The sequence below is a fragment of the Diachasmimorpha longicaudata genome, chromosome 8, assembly GCF_034640455.1.
Source record: "Diachasmimorpha longicaudata isolate KC_UGA_2023 chromosome 8, iyDiaLong2, whole genome shotgun sequence".
In the NCBI taxonomy this organism is placed as follows: Eukaryota; Metazoa; Arthropoda; class Insecta; order Hymenoptera; family Braconidae; genus Diachasmimorpha; species Diachasmimorpha longicaudata.
Window position 1 is genome coordinate 3,214,883 of NC_087232.1, and position 26,747 is coordinate 3,241,629.

Genomic DNA, 26,747 nt, shown 5'->3' on the forward strand with positions numbered 1-26,747 from the left:
GAATGGGAGGTTGTAGGAGGTGGCGATCTGCAGTACCGAGGGGAGAGATTGATGCTCGATGCCGGTAAAGTAGAATTCCAGGGTTCTGAGGAAGATGGTGACGCAAGAATCTTCTGGCGGATTACTCGAATGCGTGAAACAATCATTTCTCAATTTCATTAAAAATAAGGGGCGTAGGAGGAGGGAGAGTTGTTTGGTTAATATTATCGACTTAGGAAAGTGCCTTTATTCAATCTCTTCAAGCATTCTGATCAAAGACTGATTCGAACAGTTGGAAAATTAAGTCACGTAGATAATGCAGAAGAGAATGTAAAAGTTTTTTGAGATGGAAAAATTTATTGAGACAGTTGACAAAGCATCGCTACCCCCCGAATAATCCAATGCTCCTCTGACTTCACGGTAGGCACTCGCACTGCAATAACAAAATTCGTCGAGTGTCCGGTGGTCGATAGAACACCTCTCCTCTCACTGGTTTTGTATACTGGACTTGTGTAGGTCTGATTAGGTGGAAGGTCTCCGCGTTTCATAGGCACCAGCCAAATCTGTTCATAAAGAAGAATATTAAACCATCAATTTCCATTGATAAACTACCGAGATCGAATCATATTTTTTTAGGTTTCAAAGAATGTCATCAGAAAACCAAAATAATAATTTAATTGAGAAAAAAAATTGATTTCGATTACAGCCGGGTTATGTGCATTTTTTTACAGTTTGAAATAATCTTTCAATTTGGTCTTTTATCTCAGTTGTTTACATCTGACGTGTTCACAGCCCCATAAAGCAATGACAAACATTTTATCAATAAAAGCTGAAGGGTCGGTAGAAGCAAGTTACGACATTCTCTCGGTTTACTACTGACCTGACCCTCACAAGAGAAAATCTTGTACTCACAAAAGGAACATCATCGTAGAGTATCTTCGGGAAACTTTCCTCGATTACCATTTTCTCTCTATCGAACCTGGCACCATCCAGAAATAGACCATAAACGTACACACCGTCTTCTGGTGGCTTATCGAAGGAAGTTTCCTTGAGGAACACAAAATCGTAAACCAGTAGATCAATTGGTATGTGATATTTCCTCGCGAAGTTTTGTATGGCTCCTGTGAGAAACGCTTGGGTGAAGTAAAATCCTGAGACCCAATAGGAGGCTGGAGGTCCTTCTTCAAACCATTTCTAACAAGAAAGAACAATTTTGAACAATAAATAAACAATAAATAGCGAGTCAGTGGATTTAGAAATGAACATCACCGACTGAAAAAAGTGTCACGTGAGAAACTCACCTGCAAAAAATACAATCTCTGCAGAAAATCATTGACGTAACTTCCTAGGGGTTTCAGAGACGGGTAAGAATTTTTCATCCACAGAGTTGAGATTTTTCCCTTTAAAATAGCATCCGCCACTTCCTCCAACTCCAACGACATGACAATCAACCCTGAAAGCAATCAATTCTCCATTTTTGTGACTGACTCGAGTGAATTATGAAATATTTGAATAAGCCGGACTAAAATGATAGATGATTGCCTTTGATGGCCTTTTGCACGTTCGCAAGACTGGTTCTGATGCAACTCAGCAACTTATTGAACCGCCCCATCTCCTGAACTAATACTGTATTCATGCTTTGATTGTACGAAGTCGGATATTTCTCGAGTGCCTCGACTAAATCGAAGTTCTCAGGGAGTTTACCGAGTACATCACCAGCTACAGCAAATATCACCTCGTCGGGAGACATCTCACCACTTCCAGTGGCTTTCGATGTTTCCTGAATGGCAAGTATGGTATGTTAAAATTTCCCTTTTCACTCGTCGTTCATAATCCATCACTAATTAATTACGAAAAAACTCCATCTCACCTTTTTCAACTAATATTTCAGAAAGCGTTAGAACAAAGTTTCAGATTGTAAAAATTAATTTACTTGTTGTCACAATAACATTGAGAGACGCAATGAAATGTGTCACCTTGAGTTAGAATAATTACCTTAATTTCCCATAAATCCTAGTATAGTGTAATTTGTGTAAAAAAAGTATTTAATCATTAAATTCGTCAATTTGATAAATAAAATTAGAAATTTAATTATCTTACCGAGCGTTCCTATCCGTCGCATTTAAAAACATAAATTAAAGAATTGAAATAGCGGTTTGAAAATGTAGACCAACTTGACAGGTGGATGAGGAAGATTACCTGAGTGAGAAGGAGCGACGAGAACAACAAATCAGTCTCCTGTTGATCCTTGACAATATCCGCATTCTCGTTCATCCCGAAAACACTTGGTGCCGTGATTAGAGGCAATTTCTTCGTGTAATCGATGTACGCGTCGTATTCTTTACTTGTCGGGCAGTAGTAGACGTCTGTTGTTTCGTCGAAATAATATTTATCTTCACCAACAACTTCACTAAAATAAAAAAAAAAGTCCAATAAAATCGCGAGTTTATCGCGATAGGAAAATAAAAATTTTAATATGATGAATATACAGGGGGTTGTTACATGAATTGTTTCATTCGAAGAGCTGATAAAATATAAAAAGTTTTATAAAAAAACCACATACTAATTTTTTTCATTTTGAAACAAAAAATAAAAATAAAAAATGTCCTGGTGATTGATTTTTAATCCCCCTGAACTCGTTAATTTTACGACTTTCATATCTAACACGAGAAAAACGTTCATGTGGAACCCTAATCCTGATAGACTGAAATGATATAACTTACTCGCAGTAATATCTCCCTAGGATCGTATTCAAAGTCCTTCTGTCCCAGGCATCAGTGACCCTTCCCCCATAGTTGCACTCTCCCGTCAAGTACCTGAGTGCCTCAAACTGCACATCATCGTACTGATTCAGAAAGATATTCAACTGCAATACGCTGATCCTGAGGTCGGTCTCATTGAATTCATAGGGTGTGTTCCACCCAATGGGCCCAAACTTTCGTCGCTCCTGCACAATACCATGGAAAAAGCACAAACTGTACAGCAGTTTCTTGAACTCCATCGATTGCTTGCAGGACTCGAAGAAATCAGGTTCACATATTGGGTCACTGAGGTATGACCTAATGATGTTGGCTCGTAATCCCTTTGGGGGTTCGTTGGTCATTTTTATGCTGTTCTGGAGGACGGTTACTGGGAAGTGATCGGCTGGGTAACTCGTCAGCCATAATCGAAAGTCTGGATGAATTGTGTCGGGTACAAGACCCTCACATATTTTCTCCAGCGTTCCCATCCAACTTTTCGCTAAGTGACAGTTCTGGAGGACTATCCAGTGACCGTAACGGACTCCATTGTTTATTAGTTCTTCTGCGATTGGGCCTTGACCTATCGGAGAGAGTCCACTTTTGTTAATTGTACGATTTTTCTTTACAATAAAATTATAAAATTTCTGGTGATAAGTGGAGTCTTTCCTGGCATATATTGAAACAAAGATAATAAATTTTCTGGGCTAAGAACAATGTTATTGTTTTGCGAATTAAAGTCAATTCCATGGGTCCATGGAAAGGCGAATTCATCTGGAGAAGATTGTTTGAAAAAAATTCAAATAAAATGTGAAGAATTATTTTGCATACCTTGACCCAGCGACAACGAAAACAATCGACTTGACCCAAATCCCTGGTCATCAGCAAATTTCAATAACACTTGGGCGGGATCAGCCCCCGGGGTTAATATAAATATCAAAGGGACAGCGCAGTTTGAATCTGCGTAGGATGACACCAAATCGAACGGTGGTGGGTCGATGAATCGAGGGCCGAGCTCCGCTGAAACGAATTTTATTCAATGCACATTTTCTCTCTAATGTCTCCTCCAACTTCGATCAAACTGAATCCCAATGACTATGATATTAAATTTTTAACTGGTCGCTATGCAATAGGAATTTCTTTGCGGCTCATATGGGCTCTTAATCATATGGGCTCTCAATATAATCAATGACATTTAATTTAAGAAACCTAATACATTCATCAGGAAATCCTCATATGGGAAAGTTCAATAGATTTTTTTGTTCTAGAAAATACCTGATCCATCCTGTTCCATTCATTTTGTAAAAAAAATGAACGCAATTTTCTGGATTTGAGGAGATGTGAATCTCCACTGCTCATACTGATGCGATTTGTCGCCTCAACTATTGGAAAAAATCCAAAATTGTGTGTGCGCGACCTTTTAACAAAATTCTTGGAGAATTTCAATTTTTCGAGATCACATTTAATTACCGCAACCCCCAAAAAATGGAAAGGTAAAGATGATGGATTACAACACGTTTTCTTGACTGTAAAAACCCCAGACAAATACTAATAATTAGTAGCTGATGTCATATTGTTTCAGCTTGACCCAATATCTCCATCAATCAACTCACTCTCCACAAATGTCTGCACTGCGGGCACAACTTTATCGGGTCGCACACAGCGCAGCACCAGAAGCTTTTCCAACCCCGTTAACTCATCGAAAGGGGGAGGAATTGGGGCCGTTTGTGGCTCTTTAGCGTCGAAGAAAACTTTCCAAGCGTTATTATTCTTGATAAATGACTCTCGGATTCCCTGAGGATAAATTCGTAAATTTAAATATTTATGAAATATATTTTCAGTTCCTTAAAATGGCAAAGTACGCGAGAGTCTTGGAATATGGTTAATAATAGCATAATGTATTCTAGGTATTGATCGAACTAGCGTTGAAGATGTCACAAGAGATTAAGTCACTACTGTATATTCTGAATACATTTAATGCAACATGTAAATAACTATTATTTATGGTTCACAAAAAGAATTTTAGAAATTTTCAATCATCAATTGTAGTTCTCGAATTGTTATAAACCTGATGGTTAATTTTTTTCCTTTTAAATTGCATGGGAACTCACTGTCGTTGTCAATAAATCAGGACATAACAAATTAATAATCTGTCAAGAATACAAATATCAAAATCAGTGTTGCATCGAAATACATTATTAGGGACAAACACATTAAATCGTGGTACATCAGTTATCAATCTTCATTGGGATGATTACTGAAATCACGTCATTGAATACGAATATCAATATTCACCTTGAACCCTTGAACGTCATCCAGGCGACACAGCTCATCCCACAGTTTAACCGGCAACCAACTACTGGGATTAGCATGTGGATTATCCAGCCCGACGCCACCAGTCAGTAGAAACATCCACTGAACGGGGGGAATCCCAGATCCCAATTTATCCAGAAGATTAATCGCCAAGAGCATGGAGAACAGTAGCTTATCCTTCTCAAAGAGGGATCGACATACATTAACATACAGCGAGTATGTGAAGTGCTTCCGTAGATCTGCCAGCCTCAACTCGACGGTCTCCGATTGTCCAGTGTTATCAATGGAGGCTTTAAAGAGATTGACAAACCAGACCAGCGAGTACTGATACATGGGATCGATGTTCGAAAGAACGGCGATAGCAAAGAAGAGAATTGTCGAGTATTCAGCGATTGGGGTGTACTGCAACCTCGTTGCGTCGATGGACTTCTCTGTGACTTCAGCAGCTGCTTGTTTAGCCTGAATATCATTGCTGAGGATTTTGGAGGAAGTTAGGACACCGATTGCTTCCTCATCCTCGAGGATGTTGCCCTCGGAGACCGAGAGGACCTCGAGAATCTTGTCCTCGGTTTCTTTCAGGAGTTTCTTGTTCGCTGCTCCTTGAATTATCAAGGAATTTTTTTCTGCCTCCAGGTCAGGTCTCTCCTTTGCCACAACAATTCCCAGAAGTTGGTCTTCAAGACCACTGGGAGTTATAACAAAATTAAGGAGCGTCACCTTGACAGCGATCTCCGGAAGATAATGGGGATTCCCCAGCTTCGTTGTTATGTAGAGACGAAAATTCATGCTGTACTCGACTACAGAATCACCTAGCTTTATGCAGAGGGCGCCGCCCTGTTTGAACGTCTGCTTAAGAAGAACCGGCTCTAGCATGGCATCCAGGTCCTCCGGGATGTTTTCCAGGAGAATCGGTTGTCCGAATTGGATGGCGTTCTCCAAGACTCTAGGGTAGTCTGGTTGGGTCAGTCTTATAATGCTCATGTTGTTGGTTTTCTCCATATTCTTCACCCATTTGTTGGCTTGACTCTGGGGATCTATCATCAGGGGCCATCGTCGGGCATTCTTTATGATTATACCGTTGTCTATGGAGAAGCTGTCGCTCGGGAGACCCGCAATGATCCAGGAGCGAATTAGCACTTGGTCCCCTAAGACATCTTTCAGGGAGAAATCTTCGGTGCATACGACATCTAGGTTTTTGCAGCGGGAGACCCAGATTTTTATCTGTTTTATGCGGTACGGAGTTGTGAAGACCCCTAGGTAAGCTACAATGCCTGAAGCTATTATAACGTCACCCGTCAACTTTTCGTATCTGTGAAATTATTGGTCATTGTTGAAACATGTGCAACAAAGTTTCTCGTAACGACCTAGATTTCGAAAAGTAATACAGACCAATGGGAGAGGGTATGCATGTAGCACTCATCCAAGGAGAAATATTAGGTTTATGCTTTATATTTTAAATTTAGATAGATGGAAACAAATATTTTTAAGATTTTTTTAATTACTAAAGTCGTTTCATGTGTGCCAAGATAACGGTACCAAAAATTACTTATCTCTTCCCTCAACTCAATTTATTGATCGAATAATTAGTATCTTTTGTTACCTTTCTCCTAACTCTTTAGCACTCTCTGACCACCTCGTCCTCTCTCCCCCGAGCCCCCCAATCAGTTCTTCAGCTCGTTTAAGTTTCTGCTCGCAATCCGCAGCTTTATCAATCATTTTCTGATGATCAGCCTTCTTCACCGCCAAATTTTCTTTAAGGACAGCAAGTTTTGCCTATGACATACAAATATCACTGAGCAAATTGGATTCATTAAATTACCTTTTGAGCTTCTCCTTTAATTCTTTCACTTTTGGGGTAAAATACCTGAACTTCAGCCAACTGCGCCCGTTTGGCATTCAGTTTATCCGTAGCTTCATTGAGAACCACTTGAGCTTCGGCAAGAGCTATTTTCTTGGGCGCAACCACTCTCGCAACTTTATCATACTCCGTAATGGCGTATACCCACTTACATAAGCCCTCGCAAGCTGTCGACGATGTTTTAATTTTTTCTGGATCAAAGTTGGGATTTGTCAGATAATCTTTCTTGATCCTATCAATCACCTTCTCAGGGATGTTGTCCTTGTCAAAGTTGATGAGGGAGTCCAGGAATTTGGCGTCACTTAAGATCTTCATCGAAACCTTCCAATAGTCATCGATTGACTTGCCATCGGGTCCTTGAACCTTCTCGGGCTTCATCTCCTTCAGAATGCAGATACTCTCCATGACGAGTTTGACATTGGCTGGTGGATTTTTCATCGTCTTCACAATGGAAATGTCCGCAGGAGTCAAGGTATTCAAGGCAGCTTGGGCTGCATTGAGAATCGGCAAGGCATCAGCCAATTTGGCATCGCAATCTGCTTTTATTTCTTCAGCAGCATTTGCTACCTCCGTTGCTGCTTCTTCGTCTACCTTGACGACTTTCTCCGCTGCTGCCACCTCGGATGATTCTTTCTCGACGGTGGCCACACTTCGCTGAACGTCTTGAGCGGCTGTAACCAGGAGCGGTTGGAGACCTTTCAGTGTCTCTTGCATCTCGGTTACCTGGTGTTGAGTTGAGCCCAGACGATCTAAGCCACCTTCATATCGTGTTTTGGCCAGCATGATTTCTCTGAAGACAAAGACAAGTTAAAATTGTGTGAATCGACGAGAAAATGAAATTAAAAACTCAGTAATCAAGGAAATTCATACAATAAAGTGAATTGTGTATTAAGAAATCATATTATAGTTTTTCTCTCGCTAAGAACATTTCGATTTTTTTCGCTGTTCTAACTCAACCGAATACTAATGTTGACAATCGTCTGCATGTGCACGTTCGCACACCATAATGCATAATCGTGCATCTGCACGAACGCTGTAACACGTTCACACACCATAAATTTCGGTGTTGACTTATGACTTTGTCTGGCACTGTCAAAATGAGCCAATTTTATCGTGCAAGCAAAATCATTTTGTTATCTTCCTGACACCCACCAATACAAAATAACGAAACGTGGAAATAAAAGTGGGCAAAAAGAACTCCACCAGGCACTAGGGTGTGAGGTGGGCATTTCTATTCACAGGATTGATTAGTAATTTCCACTCACTTCCTTTTATTATGCAAAAGATCCTTAAAAGTATTGATCATCTCTAGGTACGAAGTGGGAGTGACATAATTAAATCTCCCCAATCTAATTCGAAACTCCTCACTCAATGTCTGTGTAGACACATGGAAGAACTGACACATATCGATGCCGGCCTTTCTCTCATGATCCGACAGTTTAATTTCCCCCAGGAATCTCGTCGCAACTGCCAACAGTGCATCCTCCGGCCATGGCTATCACAATTCCAATAAACAATGAGTGTTATATCGACTGGAACATTCCAGCATTGGAAGAAATATAATGTAAACATGTCTTATTGGATTAGGGGATGAGAGGGGTTTACCTGGAGCCAATCGATTGTGCAACAGTTGACAAGAGCGGGGAACGTTCTCACTCGATTTCGAAAGCCGTCACCAATCGGTGACATGGCGACAACTATATGCAATTGATCACGTGCTATTTGCACGAATAAATTAAATAGAGCGACGAGACTGCCGTCCGTTTGGTTTGCTCTCTCTCGTTGACGATCTATCTGTCGCATCTTTTCACAAATCTCGGCTTTTTCGTCTGCGTTGAAGAGATTGGGAACTTCACCAGAATTCAACATATTACTGATGTCTTCGAGAAAGCTTTCCTTCTTCAGCTGACTGTCGGTGAACAGAAAGGTCGAGTGGAGTTCGGTTGCTGTGGTCTTCTTCAGGATCATCTTGAGGTCCTCGTGCCACTCATGAATACCATATTGTTTACTGATCTCCACCTGGAAGAGGTCGTATTCGCAGATGTGAGAAGCTAATTTCGATAATGACTGTCTCCCAGAGCCACCAACGCCGACCAGAAGTGCGTGACTCCTCGGCTGCTTGATGATCCTCGCAATTTTCGATAAATGCTCTATAGCAAACCTGAAGAGCACCAGATTCATCGGCTTCTTCGTCATCGAGTTGTATTCTATGAGATATCCCTCGACGATTGATCGAAGAAGCTCAAGGTCGGGGATCTCTTGGTAGAGCCTAGTGTCCGCCTTAGGATCCAAAAAGTCACAGAAAACTAGCTTTCTCAGTTCAACTTCTCCAACAGGTGCTTGACCCAAATCTTCGAAGAGGCCGTCGAAGTTGGCATCCATTCGAGTCTCCACGGTTGTTCTCAATTGTTTGATTAACCATTGAGTGTCGGTTTCGTCAACCAGTCTGTCTCCAAATACCCTCAGAATCTCATGAACCCATAATCGCTTCATGTTCGCCAGCGTCGGCATAGATTCTGGGACGGACAGCAGGACACCTTGGACAACTCTGGAGAAATCCCTCATATTAAATAGATAATGAGACTTGGATGGTGTCGGTAGAAGATTGATCAGACTCTCCTTGTAAATATCCAGTGTAGCCATCACAACTTGATCGATGCACGGGTCAAACTCCTTGCTGAAGCCTCTCGTATCCAAATGCCAGAGCACAATCTTACTGAAGATAGTGATCATCACTTGCTCCTCGAACTCTGAAATGGCGAGTGTGAAAAAGTGCCTCTTGAACCGCGGAGTGACGTCCTTACCTCCACTGACGGGAGGACCCATCGCGCACATCAATTGTACCTCAATGAGTTTCAGAGGATTTTTCTCCTTCCGATCGTACCACTGTCCATGATCCAGCAATTGCCGGAGAAGTTCGATCGGCGGTTGCGCTCCGTACGTCTCCTTCAACGGCATAGATACGTCATCCACAAAGACAACCCATCGTTTTCCAATTGGAGGACCGTAAACCCCCTTCCTCCTTTTATCCAATTTACTCATAACGATATCCTGCGTTTGATTTGCAGACGTCTGCGCCGAGAAGTTAATGAATAGTGGTTTAAACTTTACAGTATCATTTCTCTTGAGCAGGAAATCAATAATGTAGACCGACTTTCCGGTGCCAGTTGGACCGACAAACAACACAGGTTTCCCATGTTGTACGAGTAATTGGAACAGTGTGGTATATCTGATAGTCTCCACCGTCGGCACAATAATCTGATTCACGGGTACGTCACGGGGGATGGGGGGTGCATTCATTAATTCATCGGACCACAACTTCCATTTGCCTTTTCCTTCTCGAATAAATCGATAATCAAACACCATCCCATCTTTCGGCATTACGAATATATAAGGCTTTGCTGGGGGTTGAACGGTGTCTGGAAGTTGGAATAATTCTGATAAACTTGGGGGGAACTCCTTCTCGAGAAGTCCTCTGAATAATATACTGAACTTTTCCCGATGATTTGCCTCGAGGGTTCCGCCCATTGCCCATATACAAGAGAAAAAGAATGATCCCTCTAGCTGGGCTCTCAGATCAAGCTCGTTAGGAAGCGCTGTTTCCTTCTCCGGATCGTCTTCTCGATAGTCATCAATGAAGCAATCCATCAGGTACGTTATTGATCGCAGAAGATTCGAGTCTGGCATGGGACACATCTCCTTTAATCCGCCCCTCCGCAGAAGATGAAACAGTGGTTTGCAGAACCGGAGAAATAAGGACTCGTAGAGAAATGTTTTTAAAAAATCGGTGACAAGAGGCGGAAGAGTCTCCAACCAGGATTGCAGCAGTGGCTCCCAGCCGAGAGCGATTGGCTCCATATAAATCATACCACAACGAGACACTGTAGCGGGTGAAGCTGCTTCCAGATCCATCGGTTCGAAGATTAAATTTGTAGTCTTAGCTAGTTGAATAATCTCACCACTCATCAAGCAAAGTTTCTTGTTATCATCAAGAACAGTATTCATATTTTCGATCCAGACTGCGTCGATCGGTCCGTCGAATATCAGCCATTTTCTGTTGGTGTTTGTCGACACAGCAAATGCTCGGTAGCTTATCGCTAGGACACCATCACTCCATTCATGAGAAGCCGGATCGAATTGTCCATAAAGTTGGCCCATTGTTATGGCCTTAGGATTAATAACCGTAATCTCTACTTTGTGCTCGTCGATGAGATTTCTTTGTTCACAGAGTTCTAGAGCGGCTGCAAGCATCTTGTAAGCTTCTGTCTTACCACCAAAGGGATGGCCAACTATCATGAACCCATGCCGGACAATCATCATCTCGTAGATCTGCTGGATCTTCTCCAGAAATACCGGAACACACTGGATGTTGGCGGCTTTGCAGGCCTCGAAGATGCAGCTATTGAGGTCGGTATAATCGGACTCCGGGAGGACGACGTTGGGAAAGAGATCTGACGTAATCCCCTGGAACAAAGGCAAGTCGTGGCTCAGAAATTTAGGGAGATTGACGTCTTTGATGCTGCGGAGCATCAGAATGTCCTCGCTCTCCTGCGGATATTTCAATTTGAGATTTCCTGCTGCTACCAAGACCGACTTGACGGCTCTCATTCCATAGTCATAGTGACTCTGGCTCGATAGTTGCTCTGAACACAATCTGTACGCCATCACGATTTTCACCGAGAGGGGACGAGCATTGTAAAACCCATAAGAATACAGAGTATTTTCTGCTATCAATCCATAATCTGGTACCATCATTGCAACTGATCGGAATAATGCCTTCAGATTATCCGGTAACTCAGACCGTCCAGCGTACCCAGGATTCATCGTGATAAATACAGCACAAGTGGGATCCAAATTCAGTTCCGTTCCTTCGAAAATAAGTTGTGTTTTTTTCGCTTGAATGGCCCGTTGAATGGTCAAAATTTGTTGTGCAACCACCGAGAGAACTTCCAGATCGATACGATTGAATTCGTCGAAGCAGGACCAAGCCCCCGAGGCAGCGAGACCTTTAAAGAATTTCCCCAGGGCGATATAGTCGAGACCATCGGAGCAGTTGAAAACGACGCATTGCTTTGCAATGGCTTTTGCCAAGTCTTTCGTTGTCTCCGTCTTTCCGGTGCCAGCAGGCCCCTCTGGGGCGCCTCCCAGGTTTAAAGCCAATGCACCAAAGAGAGTTCTGTAGCATCGATCAGTCAGGGGTGTGATGACCAAACGTCCACTGTTACCCAGGTATTCATAACCGTATTTCAAAGATGAGTTTATCATCATCGTTATCATGTTGTCTTCCATCCAGTAGTACCTCAGTTGACACAACCATTTGAAGTCAGTTGCCTTCGTCACGTTCTTCTCCCAAAGGTCAACCGTCACATCCCGTGAGTGGACATCCAACGTCACCAATGCTTCCAACGTCGTTCGGTTCTGAGTCGAGAGCTTTCCCCGTACGAGAACAATTATTTTATTCAGTTCTTCATTGCAAACGTCGACGTAAGCCTTCAATGCGTCCAACCCCTTAGGAAAAGCTTCAGTGACATCAGACGTCCAGTAAAGCTGACCAACGCACAGGATTGTCTGTCCAGGCCACTCAAGCACCCACTCAGACCGTTTCTTCCCAAGGTATGCACCTTTTGCCCGAATTACTTGAGCCTTAATGCTCTTTTTCATATCCGTTTCCAACTCCACAAGCCACTTCTCCACTTGCCCACGCGCACTAGCCGTATCAATTTTGTCTTCAAGTACTATCGATTCTCCCTCCGAGGACTCCATTGTCGTCACCTCCATATCTTCCGTGAATGCTAATTTTGCAATGCCCTCGAAGCACTTTTTCAAGTGCGGTTGAACTCTCGTTGGATCTTTTGTCTCGGACAAAATCTCAAGCAGTTCGTCGTTCGATAGGAAAAAGAATCTCGGAAAGAAGAGTCGTTTTTTCTCTAAGTAGTCATTGAGACCTTTTTGGATGAGGTCAAGGAGACCTGTGCACTTTTTCAGACGATCCAACATCTTATCGATCTCCACAACGGACATTACTCTCGGGTCGTGCATGACTGAATTCATTATATCACGCCATATCTTGTCGACAGCGCTGAACCGGCGACCCTCTTCTGGCATTTGTTGCTGGATGTCTGGGGATGAGAATATAGGCTCTAAATACATCCACGTTGCCTGAACTTTCAGCCAATAGTCCATTATGTCTTGGAGTAAGTACAATTTTGCTTCCCACTCTAACGTCTCCTTCTCGAATGGCTTAATATAGAGGGAGTTTTTCATAGTCTGGGCCTTCGTCAGGTGGTCGTCCAGAAGTAGCTGGATCTCATCGACACTTGCTATCACGTAGGTCCCAGTGTCTCTGTATGGATTGACGACAAATTCGATTGTCGTCCAGTCGTCATGCATCTTGAGGAGAGCCTTCTCAAGATTGCTCTCCTTGGTCGCAGCTTCGGATATTCCCTCGAATTTGGAGACGTATTCGTCAAGACCAAAATCTATAATTTTTGCCAGTGTCATGTTCTCGTCGACTTTGATTGGAAATCCCACAATTTCCGAAACCTGGGTCCAGTGTCGGCTCTTCATTCCTGGATTTCCCAGATTCGCTATCAATGCCATGTGCTCCCGGAATTCCTCGATTTGGATTCGGACGGTTTCCGCTAGCTTTCGTACAGCTGGCTCTTGGAAGATCTTCTCCAGCTTCAGGACTGTTCTGTGAGCGGCGCCAGAATCGGTTTCGATTGCCTCCGGATCATGACTACCTATCATCGAACTCATCCAAGTTTCATGCTGCGATATGAACTCACATGCCACGTCGTAGAACTTCTTGTAGGGCGACAACTTGTCAGATATTTTTTTTCGAAGGGGATATTGCGATAATTCCCAGCCAAACATCTGTTCCTCTTCGTTGAACGAGTCGATTGTATCCATGGCGCCTATCAGACGGTTCTCCAGATTCGTTGCCTTTTTCTTGTAACGGAATATCTCACCCACGTTCCCCCAGTACTGCATCTCATCGCAGTATTTCTCCCAGATTTTTAAGTCATTGTGAAACTTTTCGATACGAGTCAGGAGAGCCTCTTGGTACTCACTTTTTTTCGATTCGATTATCTTCAAGTGGTCTTCGAATATGGAGGACATACGGTGATACCTGGAAATTCAATGGTGAGATCGATCTGAGGTGATAACACGGAAAATGAAACCGCTTTTCGCTTCCCAGGAAAAGTTTCCTCGATATTTCTTATGAAAATATGACGACTTTTGATTGGATTGTCCACATAGAGAGGAAAGTTTGATAAAAATTACGTTGAAATCTACGGTATAGTGACAATAAAAATTTATGTTTGCAGAGGATATTGCATGTTTTCATCAATAAAAAGTATATGTATGAACGTAAAAATTATTTGTCTGTACAGTGAGATTGCCTGCACTTACTGGTTTTTTTTTCTTGTAGTCAGTTGATCGAGAATTAGGAAAAGTAAAAAAACACTTTCCGTGACTGGCATACCCCTGTATCGAACCGCAAGATCAATTTTATCCCTTCCCCACAATTTACCTTCATATTCATCTGGCAATTTTCCCCCGATATAGAAAAAGAAAGTCCCTGTGCAGTAATTTTTCTCAAACTTTTTCTCCGTGTAGATATCGATGAGTCATTACCACCCGAATGCGAAGTTATTGGTCTTCAATTCAACGGGAGTCAGCAGTGTATAATCCGACAGAAATTGAACGTATTTTATCACTCCCCTCAATCGATTTTCCAAGTCGAGAAGCATCTCGGTTTGAGCTTTCGCGACAAATTCTTTCAGCGCCATTAGTTCTTTTGTGTTAGCAGGAACGCCGAGAGCTCTCTCCGCTATATTCTCGTAATCCTCACCAATACTGTGTCATAAAAGGATTTGTTCGGTAAATACAACGTTTTACGAGCCAATAGAGATTATGGCCGAGTGCGCCAATATATTCTTTCTTGAAAAATTTAATGTATCTTGAAAAAGTTGATTTTTATATTAAATACTAAGAGTTGCAGGAGACGAACGCCAACTTTCCAAAGATGAGAATATTCACCAAATAATACTTTAATAGTGGGCGATTAATAACTATTTCACTTGTTTGGATTACTTACATTCTCGATTTACATTGATAATCCTCAATCATCCGGGCGACCAAGTTGGTCTTGAGTAAATTCGCAATTTTCGCCATGTACTCCATGAAATCCTCCCGATGGACATCGAAAATTCCACTGAAAAATGTGCGATCGAACTCAACGGGAATGTTTTTCGAGAGTTTGTCGTATTTTTCAATGAGCTGGGCGTATTCGTCGAAGGGACGTGGCGGATCTACTGCCAGAAACTTTTTCACCAAGTCCTCGTCACTCTCATTGATTAATGTCACGTATTTGTCGAAATTCTGAATCTGCAATTCGGGACCTATTCTGTGTTCTTGAATCAATTCCGTTATTTGGTTTTTGTACTTGTTCAAGATGTCGTCGAGGATCATTGGCTATAAATGTATCATAAATATCGATTGTTAACTCTGGTGCGAGATTATTGACCGAAGGACAATACAGGATGCATGAAAATTCAGAGAGGAAGACGTGATGCGAATAAATTAACAATTAGGCAACCAATAATTACAGTGTTTGAACTTTCCGAAATTTTCGTGCTTCAAACAGAAGATTTTTCATAAATAATAGTATCTCATGAATTCACAGGTTGTGTATAATTGAATAGAAATTAATTTATACAAGTTTATTATGGGGTAATTGAAAGACCTTGAGAATTCCTCTGGCGAGAGTAGATTTGTCATACAGCTTCCGCTCTATACGTGGATATCCGCAAACAGCTTGATAGAGAGATGCCAGCAATGAGAGAAATGTATCCGCGAATGCTTTGAACGACGGATCAAATCCAACGGTTTTACTCCTGACCACCACGTTCACGTTAAAACTGCATTTCATGTGCTTAAATCAGAAAACGAAGAAATGAAACCATCATTCCCTCGATTTAATTATATTATTCAAACAGACTTCGTTTCAGTTCATTCGAGTGCATCAAACTTTCATCAAAGTGCTTTTATATTTACGTATACCCCACTGGTTTATACTCCTTTACTTACGCTTAATTGTTGCCTAGATCCTCTAGTCTGCATAAAATTATACATTTGACATTTAATCATTTCTGATTAGGTAAGATTTATAATTTAAATGCATCAGGTGATTGTGTACTGAGTTAGTTAATGAATAATCCTTCATTATGATTTTATTATTTTTTAGTCATAAAGTTTTACTCACGGCTACTTTCTCAAGAAACTCCAGGTAATCCTCCATCGAATTAAGGCATAGACTGCACAGCTGACTCTCCATGACAATGGCGAGACAATTAAAGAACTTGGTGATTCTAGCTTCATCGCTATCACTTGGTAATTGCCCTCTTCTTCTTGCCTTTAAAGTCGTACGAATTTACTTCAGTTAAAGCGTTGAACATGGGAAGGGAAAATATATATATAAGATGCTTTTTAGAAATAAAACAAAAATTTCATCGATGTTTTTTAGAGCAATAATCACTTGTCTGCCTTTGACAAATGGAAAAATGCAATTCAGTCTTGTTTGATTGGGATTTTCAATCAGTTAAATCACATTCAATTTAGAATTTAATCTATAAAATTTCACGTTTATTCTTACTAATTTAATTGATCATCATATCGATGATAAATTGAAAGGAAATATACTTTCAAAAAGCCAACGGATTCTTACCTACCACGGTAACGATGTTCCTCAACTTCGGCAGCCAAACTCTACACAATGTATTTATTGTCCTTTTTACCATCGAATTGAATATAGACTCAAAAGTCGAGAGGTCGTAGGGCTCCACCGAGGCTAGCAATTCCTTTTTATCGATCAATCTCAGGGTCCTGAACAAGTACATTTGCAGAGAAAAATATTTAATCCTTGAGGAAAAAATTTCTTATGATCAAAAAATATACTTCAAACAATCAAATGCCCAGGAGATGCTACAGTGGAAATATTGACGCAAACATTGAGCAAAAATTCATTTTTATAAGGTAGGTGGATTATTCAGCGAAAATATTTGAGTATAAATTACGATGAGGGATTCACTCACCGAAAATCCTGATGCCAGAGTTCTAGAGCCTTTCTCATGCATGGATGGTAGAGGTACAAATTTTTCTGCAGTTTTAACCTCGATTTTTTGTATCTAACTGAGAATGCTGGAGGGAAATTCTTGATTTCGTACTTCTCTTGTGTCATATCCTGGAAAAAGTCATAATTTTTGGGATTAAAGTGAAGAACGATTCTTCATGAATATTGTAATTTTATCTAAAGCAAATATACAATTCATACTGTAAGTGAAACTTTGAATTGCTTTATTTCCTTGATGATTATTCACATCGTAATACCTGTTCGTCATGATATTTTATTCCATCTTCCAACGGATCCTGCAGTACAAAATCGACAATAGATTTCTTCAAGCTCATGGCATAATCCTCCCTCGCATTTTCAATAACAGTAGACAGGGTATCTTTGAACCGGGACTTCCATTTTGCTGGTACCAAATTAAGAATTTTATCGAGCAAATCCGAATCTATGGGTGCTACATGAACGTCATCAATCCCCAGCATAATGTAATAATAGTATTTTAGGAGATCCTCAGTGCCCTCAGCATGAGTTATTTTGTACTCATTGATATCCGATCCCGGGTCTTCTTCCAACTCTTGCTCGAGAATCATTTTCACCAGATTCCGACGAAATTGCTCTCGTTTTTTTCGGAGGGTTGTGTAGCAGTTCATCTTGAACGCCTCCTCCTTTTCTCGACGTAATTTCATGGGCGAAAGCTTTCGCCTTCTGATACATATACCAATGTTTGGTTATGGAGATTGATAAACACATAGAGATTACTCTTACAAATCGCAAAGAAGGTTAGTCGCAGATATTAAAAAGAAAAAAAAAATCTTTGGCATTGGAACAGAAGATGGTGCACGAAACTACTGGAGACAAAAAGGATCCTGAAGCAGAAAGGAGAAGAGAGGACAGAGGGACGAGAGGAGCTCATAGGAACTCAGCGAATAGACTGAATAATTATAAATACTCAGGAGGACGTGGGGAGGGATGGTCTGTGTTAGTAGGGACAAGAGAAAAGGAGAGCCAATGGAGAAAGTGTGAGGTGCAAAATAAAATCAAACAAATAAATAAATAAGCAAATAGCGTACTACCACCAAGTGTCCCAGAGAATATCTACACTACCAGAATATTAGAATATCAGTAATAAGTTTGGTCAGTTATTTATAGTCTATTACCTATTTTAAGAAAGGAGTAGAAGGAGGTGTAAAACATATGATGGTAACACCAAAGAAAATAAATTATTATTATTATGATTTTTAGGCATGGAGCTAATATTGTTGAAGAAGTCAATTTTTTTTCTCTGTGCATTGCAAAATGTTTGGGACCTCGGTGTAAAATGAGGCCCAAGGAAACGCTCCAATGTTTCTCCATAAAAGTAAGAGAGCGTTGCACCAGAGAAAAATGGCTAAAGTACTTGGGCATTCTTAAAAGCCATAAACACCCTTAAAATTACCTTTCCTTCCTAGGATCATCCAATATTGATGTCGGGGGAGCCAGAACACTCTCTCCATCTCCATAAAATCCGCCTCCCCGGTGAGTAATTTTCCTCCTTTTACTTTGCACAATCTCCCTGCTCTTGTTTCCCCTTTCGCTCTCCCTTTTCTCATGACTCAAACTGTCACGGTACCTAACCGTTAACTTCTTACCCCTAAAGCCCTCACTCATAACTCAATATTTATCTGCCCAAAGAATTCATCTCCAGTGGGACACGAAAATGCTCCAACTCATCCGCTTTAATCTGCTGATGAAAATTAAATTTGAATTTCCCGAGGTAATTAATCAGCGTGGCAACTTCACAGCTGACAACGGCTTGCGTCAACTCGGAGTGAAGGAGGAGTTGAATGAAAATTACTCGACGAAGGGCTCTTGGAGTTTGATCTTACCGACTTGGTTTCCATAGCGGCATTGTTCATCGGTTGCCAGGGGTATGAATGTATTTGAATTGAATGTGCTTCGGTTATTCCAGAATTAACCGCTGTTTGGTGGTTAATATCGATCGATGGACATTCAATTATTCACGGGATTAATTAGCTGGTGGACTTAACCAGGGGTCGTTCAATATTAACTTCGTCAACAGCGTTGATATGTAGTTAAAGGAAGGATTTCACTGTCATGAGCTTTTAAAGACACTGACTATTGGAGCAAGATTTGGCATTAATTCACGATTGATCATATATGCCTCAAAATTAGTGTCTAAATTGACTGTTTATCGCCTGTCCGTCGCCTAGTCACCCAAACAATGAACTAAATATGTATTATTCCCTTCACTAGAACGCCTTTTGTTCATAATTTTTTTAATCCGCTTGGAAAGTTCAATATTAGAAAGTTTTTGGTTGTCATAGTAACTCTAATTCAATTTTTCATCATTAAAAAATGCAGAAATAAACAATAGTTAACTAAAAAAAGTAGTTGTAGGTTCAGGATAGTAAATGAAAATGCATTAATTACATTCAAATGTTTATATTAATAAATTTGTATATTGTACATCGATTTATACACAAAAATGTCCACACAGCTTCCATCAACGTTTTCTCTGCCATTCGATTAATTCTCGTCCCCCGATTCCAATTACATGCAGTGTCAATACTTGTGAAGGGATTTGATAATTCTCTCCAATAACATTGATTGTCACGTTTACAATATGATATAACAATCCTTGATCCCTTGACTTAAATCGACACGTATAATTAAAAATTCTCTAATTTTTTCGCGATATATTTATCGGTTCATTCTCTCTCCATATGGTCTAGGAATATAACGCTTTGTGTATAAACTATATGACAAATATTACAGCAATCGGGGTAAATACATATTTACACACATACCATCATCTTAGCTATACGTACAGAATGTTAATAAAAATGAGAAAAAAAAGTGCCTAATTTTCTCGATTATTCAGTTCTTTCTCATTCGCTCGTTTATTTTTAAACTGTCATCCATGGGATTATCATTCAATAAATTTGTTTAAATCACGTATTTATGGAAGTAAATACCGCTGGAGGTAAAGATTTATTCGATTGTGAGAATATGTAGGACAATAGACAAGCAGTGAGCTCCAGTGACCACCGGTGAATAACTTGAAATGCCGAATTATCGATTTCCTTGGTCACCCTTTTTAACTCGGTGCTTCACCTGTTTTTTCATTCTCTCACGTATAAAGTGGAGCATTGTATTTCATTATCTCATGATCTTTAATTTTCCCAAATTTTTAACAATTTTCCATGATTTTTCTACTGTTCTACTGTATTCCATTCCACTGTAAACTTCGACGTTTATGATTCCGCATTTTTGCCATATTTTTTTCCAAGTACTTTCTTTCGATTTTTTCAGACAAAATTCTTCTCCTGACACGTTTCTTCATGGCCATCCATCCATTTCTTGACCACTTCTCTATCGAGTCGATGCGTCACACCGACTCATACGACTCTGAACGCCTGCTTTTCGAATTGATTATTTCTAAATCTGTAGATAGTATATTTCGTTACTAAACCGAAAAAAGCTTTTCTCGTTACGAACATAGGCGCCAGAAAAATTTTTTCATGTCGTACAATGAAGAATATTTTTATGACATCGGCTAGAAACAGTCCATAATGCCCTCTTCTACCCTCAGAACAACAAAAACACTTTTCCGAATGACATGTAAATTTAGAGGATGAGGTATTCTATCTTACTATGCTCATGACTTGTACAACAGATTTCAATAATTTTGACATATAAACAATCACTTTAGAATTTTTTTTTCGAAACTTTTAATGATTCCACCCGTAAGAATAGAACTTTAGAAAATACTCAGGGAAACTCGACCGAGCTTTATATGTATAAGTCGAAGAAATGTCTAACTTCACTGATGAATCAGTAAAACCCATCAAATTACATTAATTCTCCTAACAATGATTATGGAATGACATTCATTACTCATTTTATCTATTACTTTGATATTCCCTTGATTTTTAAAACTATATTCATAACAAAAAATAGTAAAAAAAATGTACACATATATTAAGTATTTTTTGAGATTGTTGAGTTGCTTATTCATTCGCACAATTAATTTTTGTTTCGCCTTACATAATTTAAGTTACTAATGGGATTTTTTATGACCCTTTGGTTGTGATGTATGTTCGGCGTACTTGCATACGATGGAAGCATCTCATTTTCATTCCATTCCACTCCATTTTTTACACGAAAGATAAATAATTTTAGCCTCCATATTTTATTTTATTTTATGCGCATCGCAGATAATTCTTTACAAGTTATCGCGACGACTACTCATCGGGCTAAGGTCTCGTGAAGCGATACCGGTACGGTGTCCAGGCGAATAACTCTATGAAAATAAATACATAAATGGTTGTCACTATCAACCGAATTTTAACGATTTAACCCAAACACTACTGATCTAATCTACATGCAAAAATTTTCTAGGTTGAACTGTTGGAAGCCACGCAATTTTTTTTTTTGCTTTGCATGATTGTGCTGGTAGACGGATCTGGAGTGTGATCTATCTGTACTGTAAGCTGTCGCAAAATAATATGGGCAGAAAAGCAAACTAAGACTGTTGTTGTTACAGGCGGAGGGAAAAGTTCCACAAAAATTACCGAAAAAGTTGATCAGCGAAATGTCATTGAGAGTAATTCACCAAACGAACATCAATTTTTATGGGACGTTGGAGAAAAATAACGCGAAAGTCACAGAATTTTTCTGCAATATCATATTAAAATTTCATTCATTTCCTGATTTTTATCTGAATGACACTCGACGCGAGAATTGGCAAACATTTTGCGCAAATTTTATTGAATTTTTCTCGGTGTGTATTTTTATCACAATTTTTAACCGCCGTTTCATCACTTTTTCCAGTGCATTGCACTCGGAAAAATGATCAATACAGTTGTACGTTTTATGTCGAAAGAAATGTACAACGAGGGAAAAGTTCAGTAGAAATGACCTGTTTGATAATCCCGTTCTAATGTATCCACTCACGAAAAATTACCGAACTATTAAATAATTCCCCAAACGAATATTTTCATCAACGAGTTAAAAAAATTTCGAATATGAGTAAAAATTTCAGAGTAATTTACATTGGGAGAGGAACAAAATTAAATTTTATATTGGAGCTGTTCATGGGCGCATCAATCCCTAAAATAGTAGCTTCGAATCAATATATTTTTCACGTCATCCACTAGAATTATTCATACAAATGCAAAAATGTAAAACGATAATTTTTCCTCTCCAACTTTCCACTCCATTTTTTCAACTATAAATCAAAAATTATGGCCCGTAAAATTGCATTGCCGTTGCATCATTCATTTTTCGTTGTTGTATAACAGTGGATCATGCCGTGGAATACGAGACAGAGGATGTGAAAGTTGACAATAGTTCTATTTTATATGTACGTGACCTCTGTTGCATGATGTGGTGAATATGGCAGTGGTGATACTGATACGTATCGATACTTAATAAATCAAGGGCTTCACTTTGTTACGTAGAAATAAAATGACATTATACAGTTATCCACATAATTCCACATTCTAATAGTTTTATTGACGACGGCCAATTACTAAATTCAGGTAATAGTTCAGGTATATTCCCACACAATAATGTCATCCGAACGATAGTCTCACGTAATGAATTGTAATCAAGGTAACAATAGTTGTTCAAATGCGATAAGAAATTTCCTCTTACCATTTACTTGAATCAACAAGAAAGAATTTGGCGAAATTTCCATTTTTCACAGTTGAAAATTAATGATTTCATTTCGTATTTTTCAAAAATATATACATGGTGAGAAAAAGTGCTGAAATTTGAGTGTTTATTATCATTACAAGACGTAAAATGTGATAAGAATCTCCTCAAAGTGACGGGAAGTGATATGTGACGATCATGGAATGCCGATGATGATGATGATGATGATGATGATGATGATGATGGTTGGATAATGAGAGACTGCGGACCAATTGTGAGACAGCCAGCAGTCTCTTTTGGCAGTTGCATTATACACTAGTTTGCGCGTCAACTATTTGAACGTCAACTGCCATAACGTAGCAACATCAGTAATAAATAAAATATTAAAGAATAATAAAATAGTGTAGCAAAATGAAAGGTAATAATTTTCACAATCAGTCTCTACGATTTACCGGTATTGGTGAAGCACGGACACAGAGCGTTCAGTATCCGGTTGCAGAAGCCACGGGCACGGTTGTTCCAGCCGGTGATGATATCTCCACCTTTCAATCTACTGCCTGCAGTAACATGCATTCGCATTTTGTTAATTTATGGACGTGCAGTCCCCCTAGACTACAATAACTCCAGGATTTAATCTGATTTTTTTGTCATTCAGGCATGAAAGTTATCATTTCCGGTAGTGTAAGCTTTTTTTGTATTTAGTGCAAATATAGATTGCCTTCGGTCAAACTAGTCCGACTGTTTCAATCTGACTCTTGGCTCCAATTTCAACAGAAAAAAAAAACAATGAGGAAACAACAACAGAAGTGCATTCAATTCCACCTGATTTAGGGAGATATCTCTGGTGTTATTTTGCGCGTAAAACAACGGAAATGGAGAAATGAAAAATAATTCAATGAAACCAAAAATAATGAGGAACAAATCTGATTAAAATTAATAACGACTCGAGAATAATTGGCCGTGAGGTAAAACTTGTTGGCCCTGGAAAATTAACAAATTGATCTACTCGTTAAGCGCCAGGATAAAACACTGATGAATAAATAAAAAAATCGAAAATAGCAGAATTGGTACAGCCTACCTATATGAAGCTGCTCTAAATTACCTTCACTATTAGCGCCATCCTGAAACACATGTGAATAGGAAAAATGTTACGGGGATGAGCCTAGTGGGTCCAAGCGTTGGAAATAATAATTCCTACAGCAGCGATTCGCAGGGATGACTCATTAGTGCCTGAACAAAGCGATCAATGAAGCGTGGATTTTTTTTTAAACTAGGGTACAAACATTGAGTCATTCTGATGGCACTAATGGGTCGAATCAGTGAGCATCAACGAGTGATCATTAACGTGGGATGAATTGCTGTAGGTGTTTGCGATCCGAAGGAAACACATTATTATAAGAAAAGATGACGACCACACTGTCTTAAAAAAGGTATCACTATCTTTTCACTCATCAATGCTCGTTGATTTTGAAATTAAATTAAATTTCTACGTCCGGAGATTCATTAAATAAGAAGATTCGTTGAGGGCTGAAGAGAGGGGAAGAGTGAGGGTATTGAAAATCATCACCTTGAGTGGTTAGGGAAATTCTAGTTTCCGGAACCCATCGAGCGGTCAATTTATCTTAATTAGTTATCTCGAAATTGGAGGAGTATACCTCAGATAAAATTGTGGTAAGAAATGCCCCAGACACTCCAGAATCCACTCACTTTGGGTGAAAAATTTTGAAAATTATGTTAATGTTAATCACCCGTCCACGTAGCGAGCGCTAAAAAAATATGAAATGTTTTCTACCAACATGGGAGGTCATGAACACGCTATGAATCTTCTTATTTGACGCTAAACGTCAAATTGAAAGGAGCTTTATGTGGCAAACAAACCTGGCCCTGAACTTTTCTCCTGTTCGCCTCAGTTGCTGCCGTCTCTATCACTTCTGTAACAAACTTAGTCGTTTCTCTCATGAGCTCTTCATCGCTCTTAAAAGCCAGCTTCCTCTCCTCGAGATTCCCGGTCATCAGTTTACTCTCGTGCTCCTCCATCACCGGTGAATGAAATGACAGTGTCATTTTTCGACTCATACCCGCCGGCTTCTCGATACCAGGGCTGTCAAATCCTTAGCTTTTCATCTTCAGATTTCCGAATATTTTTTCTAGTGAAAGTCTGAAATGAAATTATACATCGAAATGGTTTGGAGATACTGGATGCAGACACGAATAGTTTGAAGATACTGGACGCAGACCGAGGTGAATGATCTAGATTGTTATAATATAGTGAACTTTACCATAACAATTAGCCGAATGACTTTTTAATTTAACTTTTATCGTCATTATTACCATGCAGAGTAGTTGAAATTTCATTAGTCTATAGGAACTTATATCCGGCAATTATAGTAGGGATTAGTATTTGTTGGAACCATCATGACAAACTATTATGGGACGTTTTGCCCTCATATTTATTTTTATAAAAAATTTTATTTTATTTTAATAGTTCAATTTTTTCTTGACTATCGGTTGAAAAGATGAATTCACGTACTTATTCCCTTTTCGAGAATTTCCTTAGTCGTTTTTATTCATAGACCTTGAGATTGACGATAAAAATGGTCTCTTGAGGGAGAACCGTCTGGGAGAACCCCCGGAGATATTTGCAAAATGATATTCAAGTGAGTTTTGGGCTTATCGGGCTTTACCACTTTACCTATGAATTAACTAGTGGAGGAAACTGTTGTGCTTCGTTTCTTAGGAAGTCGAACAGAATTTTTATGCCCCAAATGCTGCAAAGTTCAGCGGGATTTCAATTATCGGTAAAGCGTCAAATTAAAAGTGACAATTTGATTAAAATTTCGATGTACATCGTATTTCGAGGTGAACCTTTCATTAAACGCAAACTGCAACAGAAATTAGTAAATAATCCCTCAAATTTGAGTGACAATTCAGTTAACGACAGTTTTGACAATATGACAGGGCTAAATGAAAGAAAAGAATAATTAAATAAATTAGAAAAAGAAGTCATTATCGAGCTAATTGTCAATTCATTATCAGTAATAGCTACACTCCTTTATTAACAATGTCATTGTTTGGTTGTTTGTCAAAGTCTTTCCCGAAAATGCCGACTAAACTGTTCACGTTACGGTAATTATCGTGAAAAAGTCTCCACCGAATCCCGATTCCCTAAATTCACTGCTGAACAATCGTTCTCTCCCCCTTATTCTCCTGATCTGGTCCATTGCCAATAGTGGCAACAGCCCGAGAAACTCAGCCACAGGTGGCACACATTTATTTGCCGACGGGAACAGCGGAATTAGAATTTTAAAAAACGCAATAGACCACATGTATTAACACCTGACAGACCGGCTCACATGTCAAACAAAGAAGATTACCCACTCCATCTCCCTTCTGGGACAATGTCAAGACCTCCACAAGCCAGCAATACGCACCTCTCCACTGAATTCCACCCGCCAATGAGACTCCCAATTGAGAAAAAAAAAGCTCAAACAATGTTTTTCGTTTCAGTCAAAAAATCGCGAATTTTCGTTTTTGTTTGGAGGAAAACTCCCGGCGACCCGGATACCTTGTAATGATCGGCCGCCTCGAGCCTGGCATTGCCCGACTGAATATCTCACCCCCTCTCTAACTCACCCGCAGATATATTTACCGAGCATGCGCAATCATGATACCGATGTGTCGGGGAATCGAGTAGTTTATTTTTTTGCACTCACTGTTTCTCTATTTTTTTTTATACTCTTCCGCGATCTTTTGTTCGCCTTGGTGGGGGGTGCTGCGTGCAGGGGGAGTGATGACGCGGTGCTGAGTGGAGTAGGTACGTGAGGCTGCAGACAGCTTGTTGCTGGTGCGATCCTCGGCTTAGCAGCAAGTCTGCCTTCAAAAACAAGTTGCTCCTGAAAGACCTGATTCGTTCGAATCCATCAAAATTTCATTATGCCCTGTTTTCTACAGCACCTTCAATTCTGCAACAAATGTAATTATGAAAATTTCCCTCTCCACCTTAGATTCGCAGACATTGCTCGAAAACTCGACTGAGAGATAAATCGGCTTATTTCGGCTTACCGGT

General features: G+C 39.8%; 2 protein-coding genes and 1 long non-coding RNA gene across 11 annotated transcripts; 1 reads left to right on the forward strand and 2 right to left on the reverse strand.

The window, feature by feature from the left end:
* Positions 1-322: 322 nt before the first annotated feature.
* On the reverse strand, positions 323-18,851 carry LOC135165592 (dynein axonemal heavy chain 7-like). Its single transcript, XM_064127031.1, has 21 exons — positions 18,459-18,851; positions 17,284-17,728; positions 16,989-17,137; positions 16,626-16,779; positions 16,163-16,309; positions 15,641-15,829; positions 14,993-15,369; positions 14,530-14,751; positions 8,494-14,020; positions 8,154-8,383; positions 6,895-7,678; positions 6,631-6,803; positions 5,013-6,339; positions 4,331-4,511; positions 3,549-3,737; positions 2,703-3,300; positions 2,179-2,389; positions 1,522-1,759; positions 1,281-1,432; positions 892-1,173; positions 323-542 (listed from the first exon to the last, which is right to left on the reverse strand). Exons 1-21 carry the CDS (start codon positions 18,668-18,670, stop codon positions 336-338), a joined length of 11,994 nt encoding a protein of 3,997 aa, XP_063983101.1. The 5' UTR covers positions 18,671-18,851; the 3' UTR covers positions 323-335.
* LOC135165614 (uncharacterized) lies at positions 14,201-20,573 on the forward strand. 3 transcript variants are annotated; one of them, XR_010299545.1, is made up of 5 exons: positions 15,032-16,054; positions 16,142-16,287; positions 17,853-18,157; positions 18,266-18,538; positions 18,695-20,573. It is a non-coding gene; the product is annotated as an uncharacterized LOC135165614 (long non-coding RNA). The 3 variants fall into 3 exon arrangements; XR_010299544.1 differs by lacking the exons at positions 15,032-16,054; positions 16,142-16,287 and adding an exon at positions 14,201-14,775; XR_010299543.1 differs by having other exon boundaries at positions 15,032-16,287.
* Positions 19,461-26,530, reverse strand: LOC135165612 (uncharacterized). Of its 7 annotated transcripts, XM_064127061.1 has the most exons (6): positions 26,113-26,261; positions 25,374-25,563; positions 24,560-24,839; positions 23,760-23,802; positions 23,134-23,238; positions 19,461-21,326 (listed from the first exon to the last, which is right to left on the reverse strand). In XM_064127061.1, exons 3-6 carry the CDS (start codon positions 24,755-24,757, stop codon positions 21,280-21,282), a joined length of 393 nt encoding a protein of 130 aa, XP_063983131.1. In that variant the 5' UTR covers positions 24,758-24,839; positions 25,374-25,563; positions 26,113-26,261; the 3' UTR covers positions 19,461-21,279. The 7 variants fall into 7 exon arrangements, with proteins under 7 accessions (XP_063983131.1, XP_063983134.1, XP_063983137.1 ...); XM_064127064.1 differs by lacking the exons at positions 25,374-25,563; positions 26,113-26,261 and adding an exon at positions 26,395-26,530; XM_064127067.1 differs by lacking the exon at positions 25,374-25,563 and having other exon boundaries at positions 19,461-23,027; positions 23,784-23,802; positions 26,113-26,272.
* Between the last annotated feature and the right edge of the window lie 217 nt (positions 26,531-26,747).

Coding starts and splice junctions, on each gene's coding strand:
- LOC135165612 (XM_064127064.1), bottom strand. CDS start 24,757: ATGAGTCGAAAAATGACACTGTCATTTCATTCACCGGTGATGGAGGAG. Junction 23,803..24,559: donor GGAGAAAAGTTCAGGGCCAG/GTTTGTTTGCCA, acceptor CATGTGTTTCAG/GATGGCGCTAATAGTGAAGG. Junction 23,239..23,759: donor TTTAGAGCAGCTTCATATAG/GTAGGCTGTACC, acceptor ATGTTACTGCAG/GCAGTAGATTGAAAGGTGGA.
- LOC135165592 (XM_064127031.1), bottom strand. CDS start 18,670: ATGAGTGAGGGCTTTAGGGGTAAGAAGTTAACGGTTAGGTACCGTGAC. Junction 17,729..18,458: donor GATGATCCTAGGAAGGAAAG/GTAATTTTAAGG, acceptor TATATGTATCAG/AAGGCGAAAGCTTTCGCCCA. Junction 14,021..14,529: donor AATAACTTCGCATTCGGGTG/GTAATGACTCAT, acceptor TTGAATTTCCAG/GTATCACCGTATGTCCTCCA.